Genomic DNA, 15,143 nt, shown 5'->3' with positions numbered 1-15,143 from the left:
GTCCTTATGAGCCCCCCAGGCTGCTCTGTCCAATGGCAGAGAGGGGGCAGCCAGCACCTGCGGCTGGGGAGCCCATCAAAGTTAGAGTTGGTCTTCCAGGCCCTCTGTGGACCAGAAAAGTGCCTGTGTGTCCCTAGTGAGCAGGAACATTCTAGAAGTAGAGCCAGGAGAAGGGTGTGGAGAGCAGAGCTAGGCAGGTGCTCCTGGGATGGGTGCTGAGGAGAGTGTTGGGGAGTGCATGCCCCATGGGAACTCCTGTATCACAGGGGCTGTTTCTGATTGGGGAGGGGATCCATCACTGCCTTCATAGCATCTTCCTCTAAATATTGCTTATTTTAACAAATCATAAAAAGGAAATGGGAGGTGCCTGGCAGCTGGCAGGCTCTGACAGGAAGCGTCCCATAAGGGAACAAGCACACGGCCCCTCGCTGGTTGCTGGGTCCTGTTTACAGCAGTTTCCACCCATCCGGAGGACCTGCTCCTGGCTTGGGGGCCACACGCCTTTCTTCTTCATTCGCAGCAGCTGTGTCCTGGAACATTCGACCTCCAGACCACTCTAGTTCAACTGCATCCGCCTGGCTTCCTCTGAGTCCACTGCCTGCAAGAGCTCATACTCCTCCAGGCCACCCAGTACCTTCCCCAGGCCGCCCAGCACCTGGCGGCTGCACCCCACCAGGTAAGGGGAGGCAGGGGAGGGTCCCGGCACCCTAGGAGTCTGAGATCCCACAGCCTAGTCAGAGCCACTCATTTTGGTGTGACCTCACACAGGTTGCCCTACTTCTGGGCTCACCCATGGGTGAAAGGGGACTATGATGGTGGCGCTGGGGGCAGCACCGGGTTTATTGTGGGGGAAACAGACCTGGGAACCACTCGCCCTGAGCCCACAGCCCAGCACATTCCACGGCACCTGGGGCTTCCAGCTAATTGCCTACTGCCTATTGGATCTTCATGGAGTCTCACAAGGTTTCACGCAGCTTCGGGAATATTCTCATCCCACTTGATGGATGAGAAAACTGAGCTTCCCCAGGTACCCAGCTTGGGGGCAGGGGTTATGCTTCTCAGTTTCTCTCTCTTAACTTCTTAACCTCGCTCCACTGCGCACCTGCTCCACAGGAGACCCCTGAGTACACATTGTCTCATGACCTTGTCCTTCTGGAAACCACTCCATTCTCCCTCAATAGCACACACCTTTCCTCTGACATGACGTAGGACCCAGCTGCATGGCAAACAGACTCATATTCAGGCACAAGGACAATCCCTCTGTCTGCCGAACCTTATGTGATAGATGTATCCAGAAATCACAAGAACTAAACTACAAAACAAGGGAAATATAATGCCAGGAAATATGGGGACTGTGGCAGATGACTGAAGGAGACACTTATGAGTGGCAGATAAGAAATAGTTTGATTTTCCTCAAACAAGCAGGAGGGAGCCTGCTTTTTCATGGTTTCATACAATAAGGTATCATCATGATAAAATCAGGCTCTTGTAATTTTAAAATCATTATAAAATCAAAGTACATTATATTCATTTCCTTCAACCCCCTGCCTGAACTAGACCCTCCTATTGTCCTGCCAATGCTGTTACAACTTCAGCTTGCACACTGCATGCCACTCTCTGATGATACCTGGCCCCATTTTGGAGATTACAGTTTTCCTTTTAGAGAAGGAATTTGCCTCCATTCTTGATCCTCCCATTCTTGCCTACTCTGACACCTTTGCCTGCTCCTAGATTGACCTGCACCTGATTCCTGCAGGTCAGCCAGGCTTCCCCCAGTCTTCTCCTAGGCTTTATTCAGTCCTGTTAATATTTTGTCTGTGACTCATTTTAGCATCTTCATCAATATTCTTTGTCACTCTCCCAGGACACTTTGTTATTTGATAATTTCTGCCTAAAATCCCATTCCCCTGTGGACACACGTCTCCTCTGCCGCCTGACACATTCGAAGATGGTCCAGGAGAATGACCACCCTGCCTCTTGGCTAATGTTACCTGAGTTTGATTGACTTTCTGGGTCAGGCTCCCTGCTCCATTTGGGTCACACAGATAATCAAGTCAGTAAAACACCAGATTAGTTTACACTGAAAAGCTTCAATTCAGAGCAGCTCCTGCCCCCTGCAGTTTTCTCTTTGAATAATCTTTTCTTGGAAAAGCATGGATTTTACAATACAAGTGTCTCTGTGAGTTGGGGGAAGGCTTCCAGCTTGTCAGCCTCAGTTTATGTCCTGGCCATGAAACAACCGCATTGTATGTGGGGTCCAAGAGACTGCGGACTTATTTGGATTAATCTTCTTTCCTCCTGTGGAACCAAGGAGAATTGGCCGGCAAAAGGAGCTGCTTTTCAGTTTTAGCTACAAGACAATTGTGTGACCTTGGGCCAGTCATTTGTTGCTCAGTTTCCTAATATTTTAATCAAAATTTTAAACCTATATTAATTTAGGAGAAGAATAAATAATGGACAGGAAAGAACTTAGAAAGTTATAAGTGGCCACACAGAGGGTTATTACAATGATGAAGTTCACCATCAACATAGTCACCACTGTCATCGTCTTTGCCACAGCGATAGATTGATTCAAAAATACTTTCTGAGGTTTCCAAACCTCACAGAAGGTCATTTAAAGTAGAAAATGTGTCATAGAATTGAAGCAGGTTTAGCAAGAGCCAGAGTATAATTTCCCAGAGTCAAGGACAGTGTGTAAGAGAGGGTGGTGTGGAAATGCTCTTCTCTGGGCTTATGAGAGGGAGGGAAAAGGGGAGGAAAGGGAAAAAGAAAGGAGGAAAGGAAGGAAGGAAGGTTCACATCTGATGATGTGAAAATGGGTGGTTTTCCTAAGGAGGCCCAAAAAATCACTAAGTGAATAGAAAAACATGCAAGCATTCTTTCTATATAACAGAAGCAACCTGAATAGCAAACAGACTACAAACACCCTTTTTAATTCAGTGGTAACCAGAAAAATGCGAGTGTAAATGGATGAAGACCCTTTTGTTTGCCCATAAGGGTGATAAAAAATTATTAAAAGTGGAACATGGCCGCCCTGACTGGTTTGACTCAGTGGATAGAGCGTCGGCCTGCAGACTGAAAGGTCCCAGGTTCAATTCCAGTCAAGGACATATACCTTGGTTGCAGGCCCATCCCCAGTAGGAGGGTGTGCAGGAGGCAGCTGATCGATGTTTCTCTCTCATCGATGTTTCTAACTCTCTATTCCTGTCCCTTCCTCTCTGTAAAAAATCAATAAAATATATTTTTTTAAAAAAAGTGGAACATAGCCAAGTCCAAGTGCAGATTGGAGACTTCTCACACAGGGCTGTGTCAGTGAGAATTTGGATGGTGCTCTTGAGTCATACTGACAATATCTAGTCAGGTGGGAGCTGTCTATCCCAGATCAATTGTTGCACAGAGATATGTAGTAAGTGGGGAATATTTTGCAGCAAGCATGTATGTGAGACAGCTCAAATGTTTGTTAATAAAGTGGCTCATTTTTTTGAGCATTTTCCCATTCACCAAAAGGTCAAAGGTTCAATTCCCAGTCTGGGTTCAATCTCTGATTGGGGCATGTTCAGGAGGCAGCCGATCAATGTTTCTGTCAATGCATATCAATTTCTCTCTCTCTCTCTCTCTCTCTCTCTCTCTCTCTCTCTCTCTCTAATAAAACATATATTTAAAAAAGTAACTGGCCCTGTCTGGGTTGGCTCAAAGGCTAGAGCATTGGACTGAAGAGTCTCGGGTTTGATTCCAGTCAAGGGCACATGCCAGGTGTTGCAGGCTTGATCACCATTGGGGAGCATGCAGGAGGCAGCCAGTCAATGATTCTCTCTCATCATTGATGTTTCAGTCTCTCTATCTCTCCCTTCCTCTCTCTGTAATCAATAAAAAAATATTTTTTTAAAAGTAACTGGACCTTCTTTTTAAAAATATTATTGGATAAAATGTTACACAAATAATGTCATTTATGTAAAATTTTAAGATGTTTTTGCATAACCTATAGATACATGTGTATATATAACTATAAGTACATACATGAAATGATACATAAAAACCTCAGAATATTGGTTGCCTCTGAAGGGCAAAGGAAGGGTGAACAAGACTGGGGAGTCAAAAATAAATAAATGAAGTTCTATGTGTACTGTGTTAGCTTTTTAATCAAACAGAAAAGCTTCAGTAAAAATGCCAAAATACTTACATTTGTTCATTGAAAATTGTAGGTTTTGGTTTTATAACTCTGTATTTCTTCACTTAAAAATATGTTTCATAACCGCATAATATTTAAAACTGAATAAGTAAATACAACCTCATCTTAGGTATAGCTGTATGTGACATACTTGCCTCTTCTAACACCAAGATGAGTGACACAATATTATGCCTCATTTGAAAGAAACATTTATGCCAATTGATGCCAGTGGTTGTGCCAATTTCTGATTAAATCTACTGAGACACAAAATGGTGATCACTGGGAGACAAGGACCTCAGAGCCAGCCAGGAAAAACATTTGATTAAACACTGAGCAGGAAGTGAGTTGTTCTTGAATTTGTCCTCAGTGTTGATTCTTTCTCTTCGGCCATGGCACCCCTTTCTCTCCACCAACTAACTGATCAGGAGGCTAATCACAAACTTGCTAGAACAGAGAAAGAAATTCCTGCCTGCAAATAACATTGGCTTATTTGAAGTAATGAGAATTTCTAGTCCCGGCACTCTTTCTGTCACATGGGTATGCGATGGCCAAGAGGAAAAGTACAGTGCACCTTGCCAGGGGATGGTTGGATCTGGGACATGAGCCCTTCAAGGACTGACATGAGAGGAAATACTTTTTCCAGAATCTTGGCCTACTATGAATCCAAAACATAAAATAAGATAATGTTCCCCTCCTCATTCCATAAAGAATGCTTTTTTCGTTTCATGCCTTTTCCAGTTGGAGTGACATAAGCAACTGATTGCTTTTAAACATTTGCTACTTTCCTGTAAGCTAAGTAACAAAACTAAACAAAACAAAAAAAGCCACCAAGCATTGTGAGAACAGTGCAATGTGTTAGCATCACCTGGTTTGCTGAAAGTTAATTATTGATGTTTGCAAGTATAATGTGAGTTATAAAATTAACAATGAACATGGAAAAACCAAGATGGCAGCATAGGTAAACTTCGGAATTTGCTGCCTCGAACAATCACTTCAAAAATACAACTAAAAGATGGAACGGACATCATCCAGAACCACAGAAAGGCTGACTGAGTGGAAATTCTACAACTAGAAGGAAAGAGAAAAGCATACCGAGACTCAGAGGAGGCACAGTGCAGAAGTAAAATACTAAGGTACAGAGGCGCACAAGGAGTGGGCTGGCAGCTGAGGGCACAGTTGTCGTTTACAATCAGGAGGGAGTCTCAGGCTCTGAGCTCCAGTTCCAGGCGAGTCTCTGGGGACCCAGACTCATATGGGAGAAGTGGGACTGTCTGGCATCGGTCGGAACTAGAGGGCAGCTTTCTCTCGGAGGGGCTTGCAGCGATTGCCCAGACACTGAGAAGCTGGGCCTCTGAGAGCAGCCATAACTGCTAGCCCCACCCTGTTGATCCAGTGGGACCTGCTTGGCCCAAACCCTGCAGGGAGGCTTTTGCTGGATAGCCTCAGGCAAAGGCTAGATTAGCACCTCCCTAAAGATACAGGAGCCAGTGTACACAGAGGTCAGAGTGGGACCATCCAGTTTGAAGCTCCATGGAACCATAAAGGACACACTCAGGGGGCAGACTCAGTGAGCACCAAAGCCCCATTGAAGCAAGTCTTGCCCCGGAGGGGTGTCTCCAGCACAGAAGTTCTCCCACTGCAGACACAGCTGATTCTCACAGCCAATTGGCCTGGAGGTCAATTCCTCTCAGTGATACCTACTACAATCAAGGCTTAACTACAACAAGACTGTGCACAAAGACCACAAGGGGGTACACCAAGAGTGTCCTCCTCAGGTAATTGGGGAGGCTGAACCACTGGGCCCTAGAGGACCCTTAGCACAGAAAACCACTGTATCAACACAGGGAAGCATAAAAAATGCAGAGACAAAGAAAAAGGACACAAAAGATAGAAATGGAGGAAAGAAAATTACTGGATATAGAGTTCAAAACCAAACTTTTAAGGTTTTTCAAGAATTTTCTAGAACCTGCTGATAAGCTGAATGAGACCTACAAGAAAACTAATGAGACCCTCGAGGTTGTGATAAAGGACCAACTAGAAATTAAGCATACACTGACTGAAATAAAGAATATTATACAGACTCCCAACAGCAGACCAGAGGATCGCAAGAATCAAGTCAACGATTTGAAATACAAAGAAGCAAAAAACACCCAACCAGAAAAGCAAAATGAAAAAAGAGCCTGAAAATATGAAGATAGTGTAAGGAGCCTCTGGGACAGCTTCAAGCGTACCAACATCAGAATTATAGGGGTGCCAGAAGAAAAGAGAGAGTAAGATACTGAAAACCTATTTGAAGAAATAATGACAGAAAACTTCCCCTACCTGGTGAAAGAAATAGACTTACAAGTCCAGGAAGTGCAGAGAACCCCAAACAAAAGGAATCCAAAGAGGACCACACCAAGACACATCATCATTAAAATGCCAAGAGCAAAAGACAAAGAGAGAATTTTAAAAGCAGCAAGAGAAAGACAGTCAGTTACCTATAAGGGAGTACCCATACAACTGTCAGCTGATTTCTCAACAGCGACTTTGCAGGCCAGAAGGGAGTGGCAAGAAATATTCAAAGTGATGAATGCCAAGAATCTACAACCAAGATTACTTTATCTAGCAAAGCTATCATTCAGAATTGAAGGTCAGATAAAGAGCTTCACAGATAAGAAAAAGCTAAAGGAGTTCATCACCACCAAACCAGTATTATATGAAATGCTGAAAGGTATCCTTTAAGAAGAGGAAGAAGAAGAAAAAGGTAAAGATACAAATTATGAACAACAAATACACATCTATCAACAAGTGAATCTGAAAATCAAGTGAATAATCTGATGAACAGAATGAACTGGTGATTATAATAGAATCAAGGGCATAGAAAGGAATGGACTGACTATTCTTGGGGGGGGGGAGGGGGGAGGGGGATTCGGGAAGAGACTGTACAAAAATCGTGCACCTGTGGATGAGGACAGTGGGTGGGGAGTGAGGGAGGAGGGTGGGGTGGGGTGGGAACTGGGTGGAGGGGAGTTATGGGGGGAAAAAAGAGGAACAAATGTAATAATCTGAACAATATAGATTTAATTAGTTAAAAAAAATATGGGGGAAAAAAAAGAAAGAAAATTAACAATGAAAATGGCTCCTTGATGGAGAATTCACATTAGGTATCTGAACTGGAGGTGCCCTCAGGCCTTACCAACTCCCAAGTGGAATCTTATAAGACAATTGCATGGATTGTCTTTCTCCATTGCTAATGGGAGTGGGGTTCTTGGGGCACTGCTGGAATAAGCATTTCCAGAGGCCTCAGAGGGAGGATAAGATGTGCAAAAAGAATTTTCTAAGACTCCCACAGGAGGATGAGTGATTTTTTTTTTTTGCATGGAATTATACCTGGGTTTCAATCCCATTTCCTTCAATGCAGTCCTGGAAGAGGTGCAGCTGAGGATTCTGTAGAGCTAGAAGCAAAGTCAGGGTCCAAAGTTTCTTTTCCATGATGGACTTGGGTCCAGCACAGCATCAGGGTATTTGCAGTCCATCAGCCCATTGTATGGGTCCAGAAGGCTGTGAGCCATGTGGCAAATGCAAGAGATCAGGAGCCTGAGAGTCCCCAGGCCAGGAGTAGGCAATGGAGAAGGCAATAGAGCTAACACTTTTGTTTATGATTAAGTATCTCAGATCTCCCAGTGCTTGCAGTGGCCACACCTACTCTGCCTAATGACCTGTTCCCAGTTGTGACTGACAAGCAAGTACCTTCCCTCTGTCACCCAAACTTTACTGGGCATGTGTTAAACTACAGCTTCCTGGCAAAGTTGCACAAATGACTATATTTGGCCTTCCCTTTGCTCCTTTTCAGTTATTTAAAACTGGGTTAATTATAAGGGTACCAGGTACTTGCTTTTCATTCTTTTACTGTTTTTATTCCAGAAGAGAATGGAAGGACATAAGAAGAGCAAACATGGAACTAAGGCTAAAGGTAAGAAAGCCTCCAAGTTCTTAAAAGGCGCCAGTCCCTCACCTCAAACACAGTGACAGAAGGCCAGTGATTTTAAATTGAAGAAGAAAAACATAGTACTCATTTTTTTCTTTACCTTTCCAGCCATCATCACACACACACACACACACCTGACCCCTCAGTACAATGCTCTCCAGGCACATGACATGTGGGAAATGTGGAAATGAAACTTCAAGTCAGAAGTTGCAGGATTTTTAACTGAATTGTGAATAAATTTTCTCTTTCCTTGTCTGCTCTGAGCTGAAGAAATGGAAAAGTTTTCCAGAGAGATTTAGTAATCATGTTTGCTACAAAAACATCCCAGACACTGCAGAAAAGGAACAACCAACACAGAGTAGGAATAAAATAATAGATTTTAGAAGCCTACAGTGAATGTGGAATCCATTTGAGCTCATAAGAACTCTAGAACATCTCCGGTTCTCATCTTCCTTCATCCCTTGAAGGTTTTAGCTCTTGGCTCAGTGTTTCCCTCCCCAGCATCACTTTTGTTAACTTCCTGTAACTCAATCAGCCATACAGGTGACCTTTCCATCACATGTACTACTAAAGGTCTTAACTTCCAGGCCTCTTAGCCACCCATCCTGAGTCATCTCCCAGGCTTTGCCTTTGACATTACCTGTGACCTTTATACTGTCTCAATTTCAAGCATCCAACACCCCATTCAAAGAGCAGAGGCCCAAGGACCTCAGCTTGTCCTTGGTGGAAGGTCACATCTGAGACTCCCTTTCATCTCAAGGTTTAGATAAATGTGTTGAGCACTTCTACACATGTGTGCCTGGGAATTTCTGTGTGAAAAGAGGTGGTAATATTTTGCCATGTGTAAGTTCTCATCCTCTGCCTCCTTCTAGTCTCACATTTATTTAGCATGAAACTGGCCTAGACACCATCCCTGGAAAAACACAGGGACCACTTTACTCTCAGAAAATATGTATCTTCCCTGGTTTAGCTGAAGCATCCTCGTCAGTGTAGCAGTTCTTACTCTTGGCTATGGGTCCAACGTGGGCTTCCTATGTAGACTTTCTATGGCCCAGGAACCTCATACAGTTGTCAGTAAATTTGTGTATGTATTTAGATATGACAGTTTCCTGGGAGGGAGGTCCACAGATTTAATGAGATAACATGAGGTTCCATGGCCAAAAAATCTGAAGCAACAATGGCTTAGTAAGACACACAATATTTCTTTTTCAGGCAGTGTAGAAGATAACCGAATTGAATCATCATCCTCACTGAGGCTGGTCCTGGTTGGTATATCCGGCTGTGGGAAAAGTGCCACTGGGAACAGCATCCTCTGCCAGCCAGAGTTTGAGTCCAAGCTAGGGGCCCAGACCGTGACCAGGAGCTGCCAGGTGGGAACAGGCACATGGAATGGGAGGAACATCCTGGTGGTTGACACGCCCTCCATCTTTGAGGCAAAGGCCAAGGACCAAGAGATGTATGAGGACATCGGGGACTGCTACCTGCACTCAGCCCCAGGACCACACGTGTTGCTGCTGGTAACGCAGCTGGGGCGCTTCACTGACCGGGACACAGTGGCAGTGAGGAGGGTCAAGGAGGTCTTTGGGGTAGGAGCCATGAGACATGTGGTGGTCCTCTTCACCCACAAGGAGGACTTAGGGGACGGGTCCTTGGATGAGTATGTAGCCAAAACGAACAACCACAGCCTGAGAAGCCTGATCCAGGAGTGTGAGGAGAGGTACTGTGGCTTCAACAACCGGGCCACTGGGGAGGAGCAGAGGGCGCAGCTGGAGAAGCTGATGGCTGTGGTCGAGAGACTGAAAAGGAAGCACAAGGACGCATTCTACACAAACGACCTCTACTTGGATGCACAGAAGCTCACGGAAAGCAAGGGTGGCATCACTGAAGAAAAGCACCGGTGGTACCTGGCCAAGGTGAAAGCACATGTTGAAAAGCAAAAGCAAGACCTGAAGGAGACCCGGAGTCAACGGGTGTACAAGGTGATCCTCAGAGTCAGAAACTGTATGCTTTCTAACATTGGGTTATCTGCTATACTTGTGATATGTCTTCTGATTTTTCTTGCCCTCTTAATTAACTTGTGTATGACTCAAGGACAATGAGCATTTTCAACTGACTTCTACAGTTGGCTTCTTTTTTTCAAGACTCACCATCTCTGTTTATGTTTGTAAGAAACTTATTTGCTTTTTGCTTAGATTTAGTTTTCATTTCTCTTCCTTGCATTACACATGTCATTCATGTTCTCCTAACGCTTCTAGATAAATAAAATCCAAAGGAAAAACTATTTCTTTTTTGTTTTGTTAAAAATCATGTAGGTAAATAATAACTTAGCTAGATACAATCCTGGAATCTTTGGGAAGGTTTTGTAGGAAGGAAGGTGAGGACTGTGATATTACACATTGATGGAAGAAATATATTACATTAGAAGCTGGGTGTAGAATTCCTTATATTTTTTCAGAAATGTGCTCTGATTTCATCATAGGCTGTAAGGGATGACACCCATCACCATCCCACCTGACAGAGGATGTTCTGGGGGGAATTTTGGAGGCATGCGGGGCTGGGGAGGAACGTGGGAGGAAACATAGACATGTGAGGAGAAGAAAAAATGGTCATAGAGTTGGGATGGGGTGAGGCCTTGGGGAAAGAAGAGACATTGTCTGGGGGAAAAAAAACTGGGCTTTCATAGAGCAGAGCCAGATAGTGGATTAGCCTCAGCAGACTACATGATCTCAGTCACTTACAAAGGAATTGGTGGATGGACAAGATGTAAGTGATGTGTGAGATTGAATTCCATAAAACTTTATGAACACTGAAATTTGAATTTCATTGACTTTCTTATGTGGTGATGAAGCAATCTTCTTCTTTTTATTTATTCAACTTTTTAAATACCTAAAAGCCCGTTCTTCTTAGCTGAAAGACTGTAAAACTGGCACCCAGCCAATGTGGTCAAACCCCCTTTTACAATAAATTCCCATTGTTGGTGGAGCTGTGTTGTGAAGCAGCCTCTTTAGCCCCAAGGTCAGTACAATCATGTCTGGGAACTCGGGGAGGGAGGGGTGTTCCACACCTCCATGGAAGCAAAGGAAAGAGGGCAGCCATTAGGGTGACATCTGGGCAGAGGTCATGAAGTTAGTGGAAATGGGAAGCTAGATGAAGTCCCCAGGTGGCCCCTGCCCCACCCTCTCCTTCTTTTGGTGGCTGTCCCCATTTCTCTGCTCATTTGTACCCTGTATGGAGACCTTCAGTTGTCCCAGGCAGCCTGTGACTGGATGGGTAAATGATTAGGTCTGGGAGGACTCTTAGGAACTCAGTGGTGCCACCCAGCTGTCATTCTCCAAAACTCTACTGGTAACAGAGGTGTCGCCTTGATCTGACCAGCTGTAGCACATTACTGACTCCAAACACCCACAGGGAGAGTTATGTACAAGCTCTTCAAACCCTGTCCACGCTAAGAAAGTTGCATTCTCTGACCAGGGACCACCACCCCAACACGGTTGCAAAACTGTCCAACCTGCCTAGGTCTCCACCTTCCTGGACTTAATTCAGTCCAGCTGCACAGACATTTATTTCACAAATACTGAGTGTCAGCTTCTCTGATCCGCCCCAGGAATGTAAGAGAAATAATGCCAGGTTCCTGCTTCCAAAAGCAACTGTGTGATAGACGATGGAGTTGCAGGAAAATGGGGTGTGAGAAAAAGGATTTGGAGGTCAGACATTGGCCAAAGGGAGAGCACACGGGCTCAGCATGGGCTCCCTAGATGGGAGGTGCTGGAGCTGATGGAGCCCACAGAGACGTTTTGGGCTGAGGGAGGCCACGGACAAGGGGGGAATAAGAATCAGCCTCCGGGGAGGGTACAGCAAGGGGCAGGGTTGGTCTGGGGTCTGTGCATCACCATCAGGGCTTGAGGGCTGTCAGCAAAGAACAGAAAGTCATTAGATACTGTCTGCATGTCAGAGCAGATTAGCAGACAATATTTTAGGAAGATCACGAGGCAGCAATGTGGTGACTGGATTGTAGGAGTGTAAACCTGGGGACAAGAGAACATTTAGAAGGAAAGAATTCCATCTCAGGGATCAGGGTCTGAGCCTTAACAAAATGAAGACTCAAATGGGAGACACTGAGGAGGTGCTGGAATCAACAAAATATGGTCACTGGTGGCAATACTGAGGAGCGAACCAGGTTTCTATCTTGGGCCACCCCCCTACATGTGGCTCCCTTCACTGCCCTGTGCCCTCAAGGTAGAGCAGGCTGAGCAGGGGAGGGTAAGGACTTTGGATCAGGATTCTGGCCTTGATGCCCCTCCTTCCAGGGCTGGTTGACTCTGAATCCTCAGGTTTGTTCCAACTCTGCTCTGCTTTGAGGTGTTGCCATCACCCTCAGGCTGGAAGCTGGATGGTGGCTGGAGTTCCAAGCATCACACTCAGACCCAACCATGCTCAGGGGAGCAGGGGGGCTGTGTCTCTCTGTGGGTCTCCCGGGAAAGCAGAAACCTCTGGTCCCCACCTCTGCAGACCTGTACTCACTTCTCTTTGGCCTGAATTGGGTCTCGGGCCCATTCCTGAACTACTCACGGCAAAGAGCACGGGACTGCAGTCATACCCATCAGGTGTCCCTGCAGCTCAGCTGTTGTCACTGTCCCCTGAGGCCCATGGTTCTTTGGGAACAAGTGAAGGCCTGAACCCAACCAGAAGTCCATAAAAAAGAAGGAATAGGAACTCATAGACACCAAAGCATGTCCTCTACAGACCATGAGAGTAAATTTCTGAACTGGGGACAAGCAGAATCATGAATCCATGAGGTGACACTTGGGAAACACTTTGACATTCAGATGGCACATAGAATTAAAGATGATGCCAGATGATAAATAAAATAATAATGAGAAATAAGCTGCACCCAACTGGACAAACACAAATCTCGTAATGCATAGGACTCCACGTTTTTACGCTAAGGAGCATGTTGGACACCCAGTGACTCCGGGTCTCCTTCAGGTCTCGCCTGTGTCTTTCAATGTGCGCTTGCACCTTGGCCAGGTAACACTTGTGCTCTTCTCCAAGAGTGCTTCCCTGCCTCCCTGGGGGTAAGTCCTTAAGTCTTCCTTGTGGATGACGAGGACTACCACATGTTTCACAGCCCCTGCCCCAAAGCCCTCCTTCACCCTCCTCACTGCCACCGTGTCCTGAGCAGTGAAGCACCCCAGCTGTCTCACCAGCCGCAATACGTGTGACTCTGGAGCTGAGAGCAGGTAGCAGTCCCCGATGTCCTTGTATATTGCTTGGTTTTGGGATTTGCCTCAAAGATGGAGGGTGTGTCAACCACCAGGATGTTCCTCCCATTCCACGTTCCTGTGGCCAACTGGCAGGTCTTGGTCACAGTCTGGGCCCCCAGTTTGGATCAAACAGGAGCTGACAGAGTATGCTGTTCTCAGTGGCACTTTTCCCACAGCCGGATTTGCCCACCAGGACCAGCCTCAGTGAGGATGATCCTAGAACAGTGATGGCGAACCTATGACACATGTATCAGAGGTGTCACGGGAACTCATTTTTTTTTGGTTGATTTTTCTTTGTTAAATGGCATTTAAATATATAAAATAATATCAAAAATATAAGTCTTTGTTTTACTATGATTGCAAATATAAAAAAATTTCTATATGTGACATGGCACCAGAGTTAAATTAGGGTTTTTCAAAATGCTGATACACCGAGCTCAAAAGGTTCGCCACCACTGTCCTAGAGTTATAATTATAATTGCTATTATAATGTGTAATCCGAATGTTAGTATCCGCCAAACATATGTGCTGAAACCCTAGTCCCCAATATGATGGCATCTGGAACTGGGACCTTTGGGAGGTGATTAGTGCTAGATGAAGGCAGGAGGTTGGAGCTCCCACATGATGGGATTAGTGCCCTTAGAAGAACAGGAAGGGAGTGAAGCTCTCTCTCCACCAGATGAGGACACAGCAACCAGGAAGCAGGCTTTCCTCAGACACCGAATCTGCCAGCACCTTGATCTACCTTCCAGCCTCCAGAACAGTGAGAAATAATGTTGGTTGTTTACCACCCAGTCTATGGTATTTTATTTTAGCCTCAGATGACTGAGAGTAATAAATGCCTTTTGAAGAAGAAGAGGAGAAGAACAAAAAAGGAAAAGACCCAGAAGAAAGAGCATCTGTGATGAATTAGGGTGTCATGCCCTCTGTCTCCATCACAGGGCTGGGCTCAGCATGAAAGCCAGCCACTGGCCTGGACTGGAGCAAATGCATCTCCCCACCCACCGTGTGCCTCTCTGGCATCAAGATTCTTTCTTATGGGTAATTCTAGATGCCAGGGTAGATTGAATTCAAGGCAGGCGCGATGTTTGAGACATTCTCTGGCTCTGGCCTCCCTCTTACTTCTGTCAAATACCCTGCCCTCAGGTTACCCAGGCTGTGGCCTGAGAGAAAACAAATTTAGGAGGTTTCCTCACAGAAGCAGACTTGTATTTCCACAGAAACTAGGGAGACATCTGTCCTCCCACTCACCCACGCTATCGTTTAGGCAAAGTGACAAGCATTTAAGAGCTAGGGATGTCCTGTGAACCTTGTCTGGATATTTATATTATTTATTTATTGTTTTGAATGTGATATTAATAAAAGGAAGAGTCCTACTGCTTTAAAGTTATGGCTAAAAAGCTTAGATGTGAAATGATATGATATCTGGATTGGCTTTTAAATAATCAAGACAGGAAGGGAGGGGGTAGATGAAACAAGACTGTCCAAGTATAATAATGACAGCTAATGATGATACATTGAGTTAGCTACTTCTCCCTAAATAGAATGTTGCACTTTAAAAGTTTTCAAATCATATTGACAAAGGCTTACCAACCTTCACAATATTTATTTTTATTTCAAAAATTTTAGATATATTGGATTAAATGAGATACTTTCAGCCTGTCAAGCGAAAGAGTAAGAGATTTATATAGGTCTTAGATCTTAGTAAATCCTTTCTTGATATTGTGAAATCTAATGTCTT

General features: G+C 44.9%; 1 protein-coding gene across 2 annotated transcripts; it reads left to right on the top strand.

Moving 5' to 3' along the window:
• The first annotated feature begins 447 nt into the window (after positions 1 to 447).
• On the top strand, positions 448 to 10,419 carry LOC111828350 (GTPase IMAP family member 5-like). 2 transcript variants are annotated; one of them, XM_023764553.1, is made up of 3 exons: positions 448 to 676; positions 8,075 to 8,123; positions 9,351 to 10,419. In XM_023764553.1, the coding sequence occupies exons 2-3, from the start codon at positions 8,081 to 8,083 to the stop codon at positions 10,235 to 10,237; spliced, it is 930 nt and encodes a 309-aa protein (XP_023620321.1). In that variant the 5' UTR covers positions 448 to 676; positions 8,075 to 8,080; the 3' UTR covers positions 10,238 to 10,419. The 2 variants fall into 2 exon arrangements, with proteins under 2 accessions (XP_023620321.1, XP_023620322.1); XM_023764554.1 differs by lacking the exon at positions 448 to 676 and adding an exon at positions 4,438 to 4,508.
• Positions 10,420 to 15,143: the final 4,724 nt, after the last annotated feature.

The sequence above is a fragment of the Myotis lucifugus genome, unplaced genomic scaffold (assembly GCF_000147115.1).
Source record: "Myotis lucifugus unplaced genomic scaffold, Myoluc2.0 scaffold_336, whole genome shotgun sequence".
In the NCBI taxonomy this organism is placed as follows: Eukaryota; Metazoa; Chordata; class Mammalia; order Chiroptera; family Vespertilionidae; genus Myotis; species Myotis lucifugus.
The sequence above is the reverse complement of the archived record's forward strand: the minus strand, read 5'-3'. Positions and strand labels throughout refer to the sequence as shown.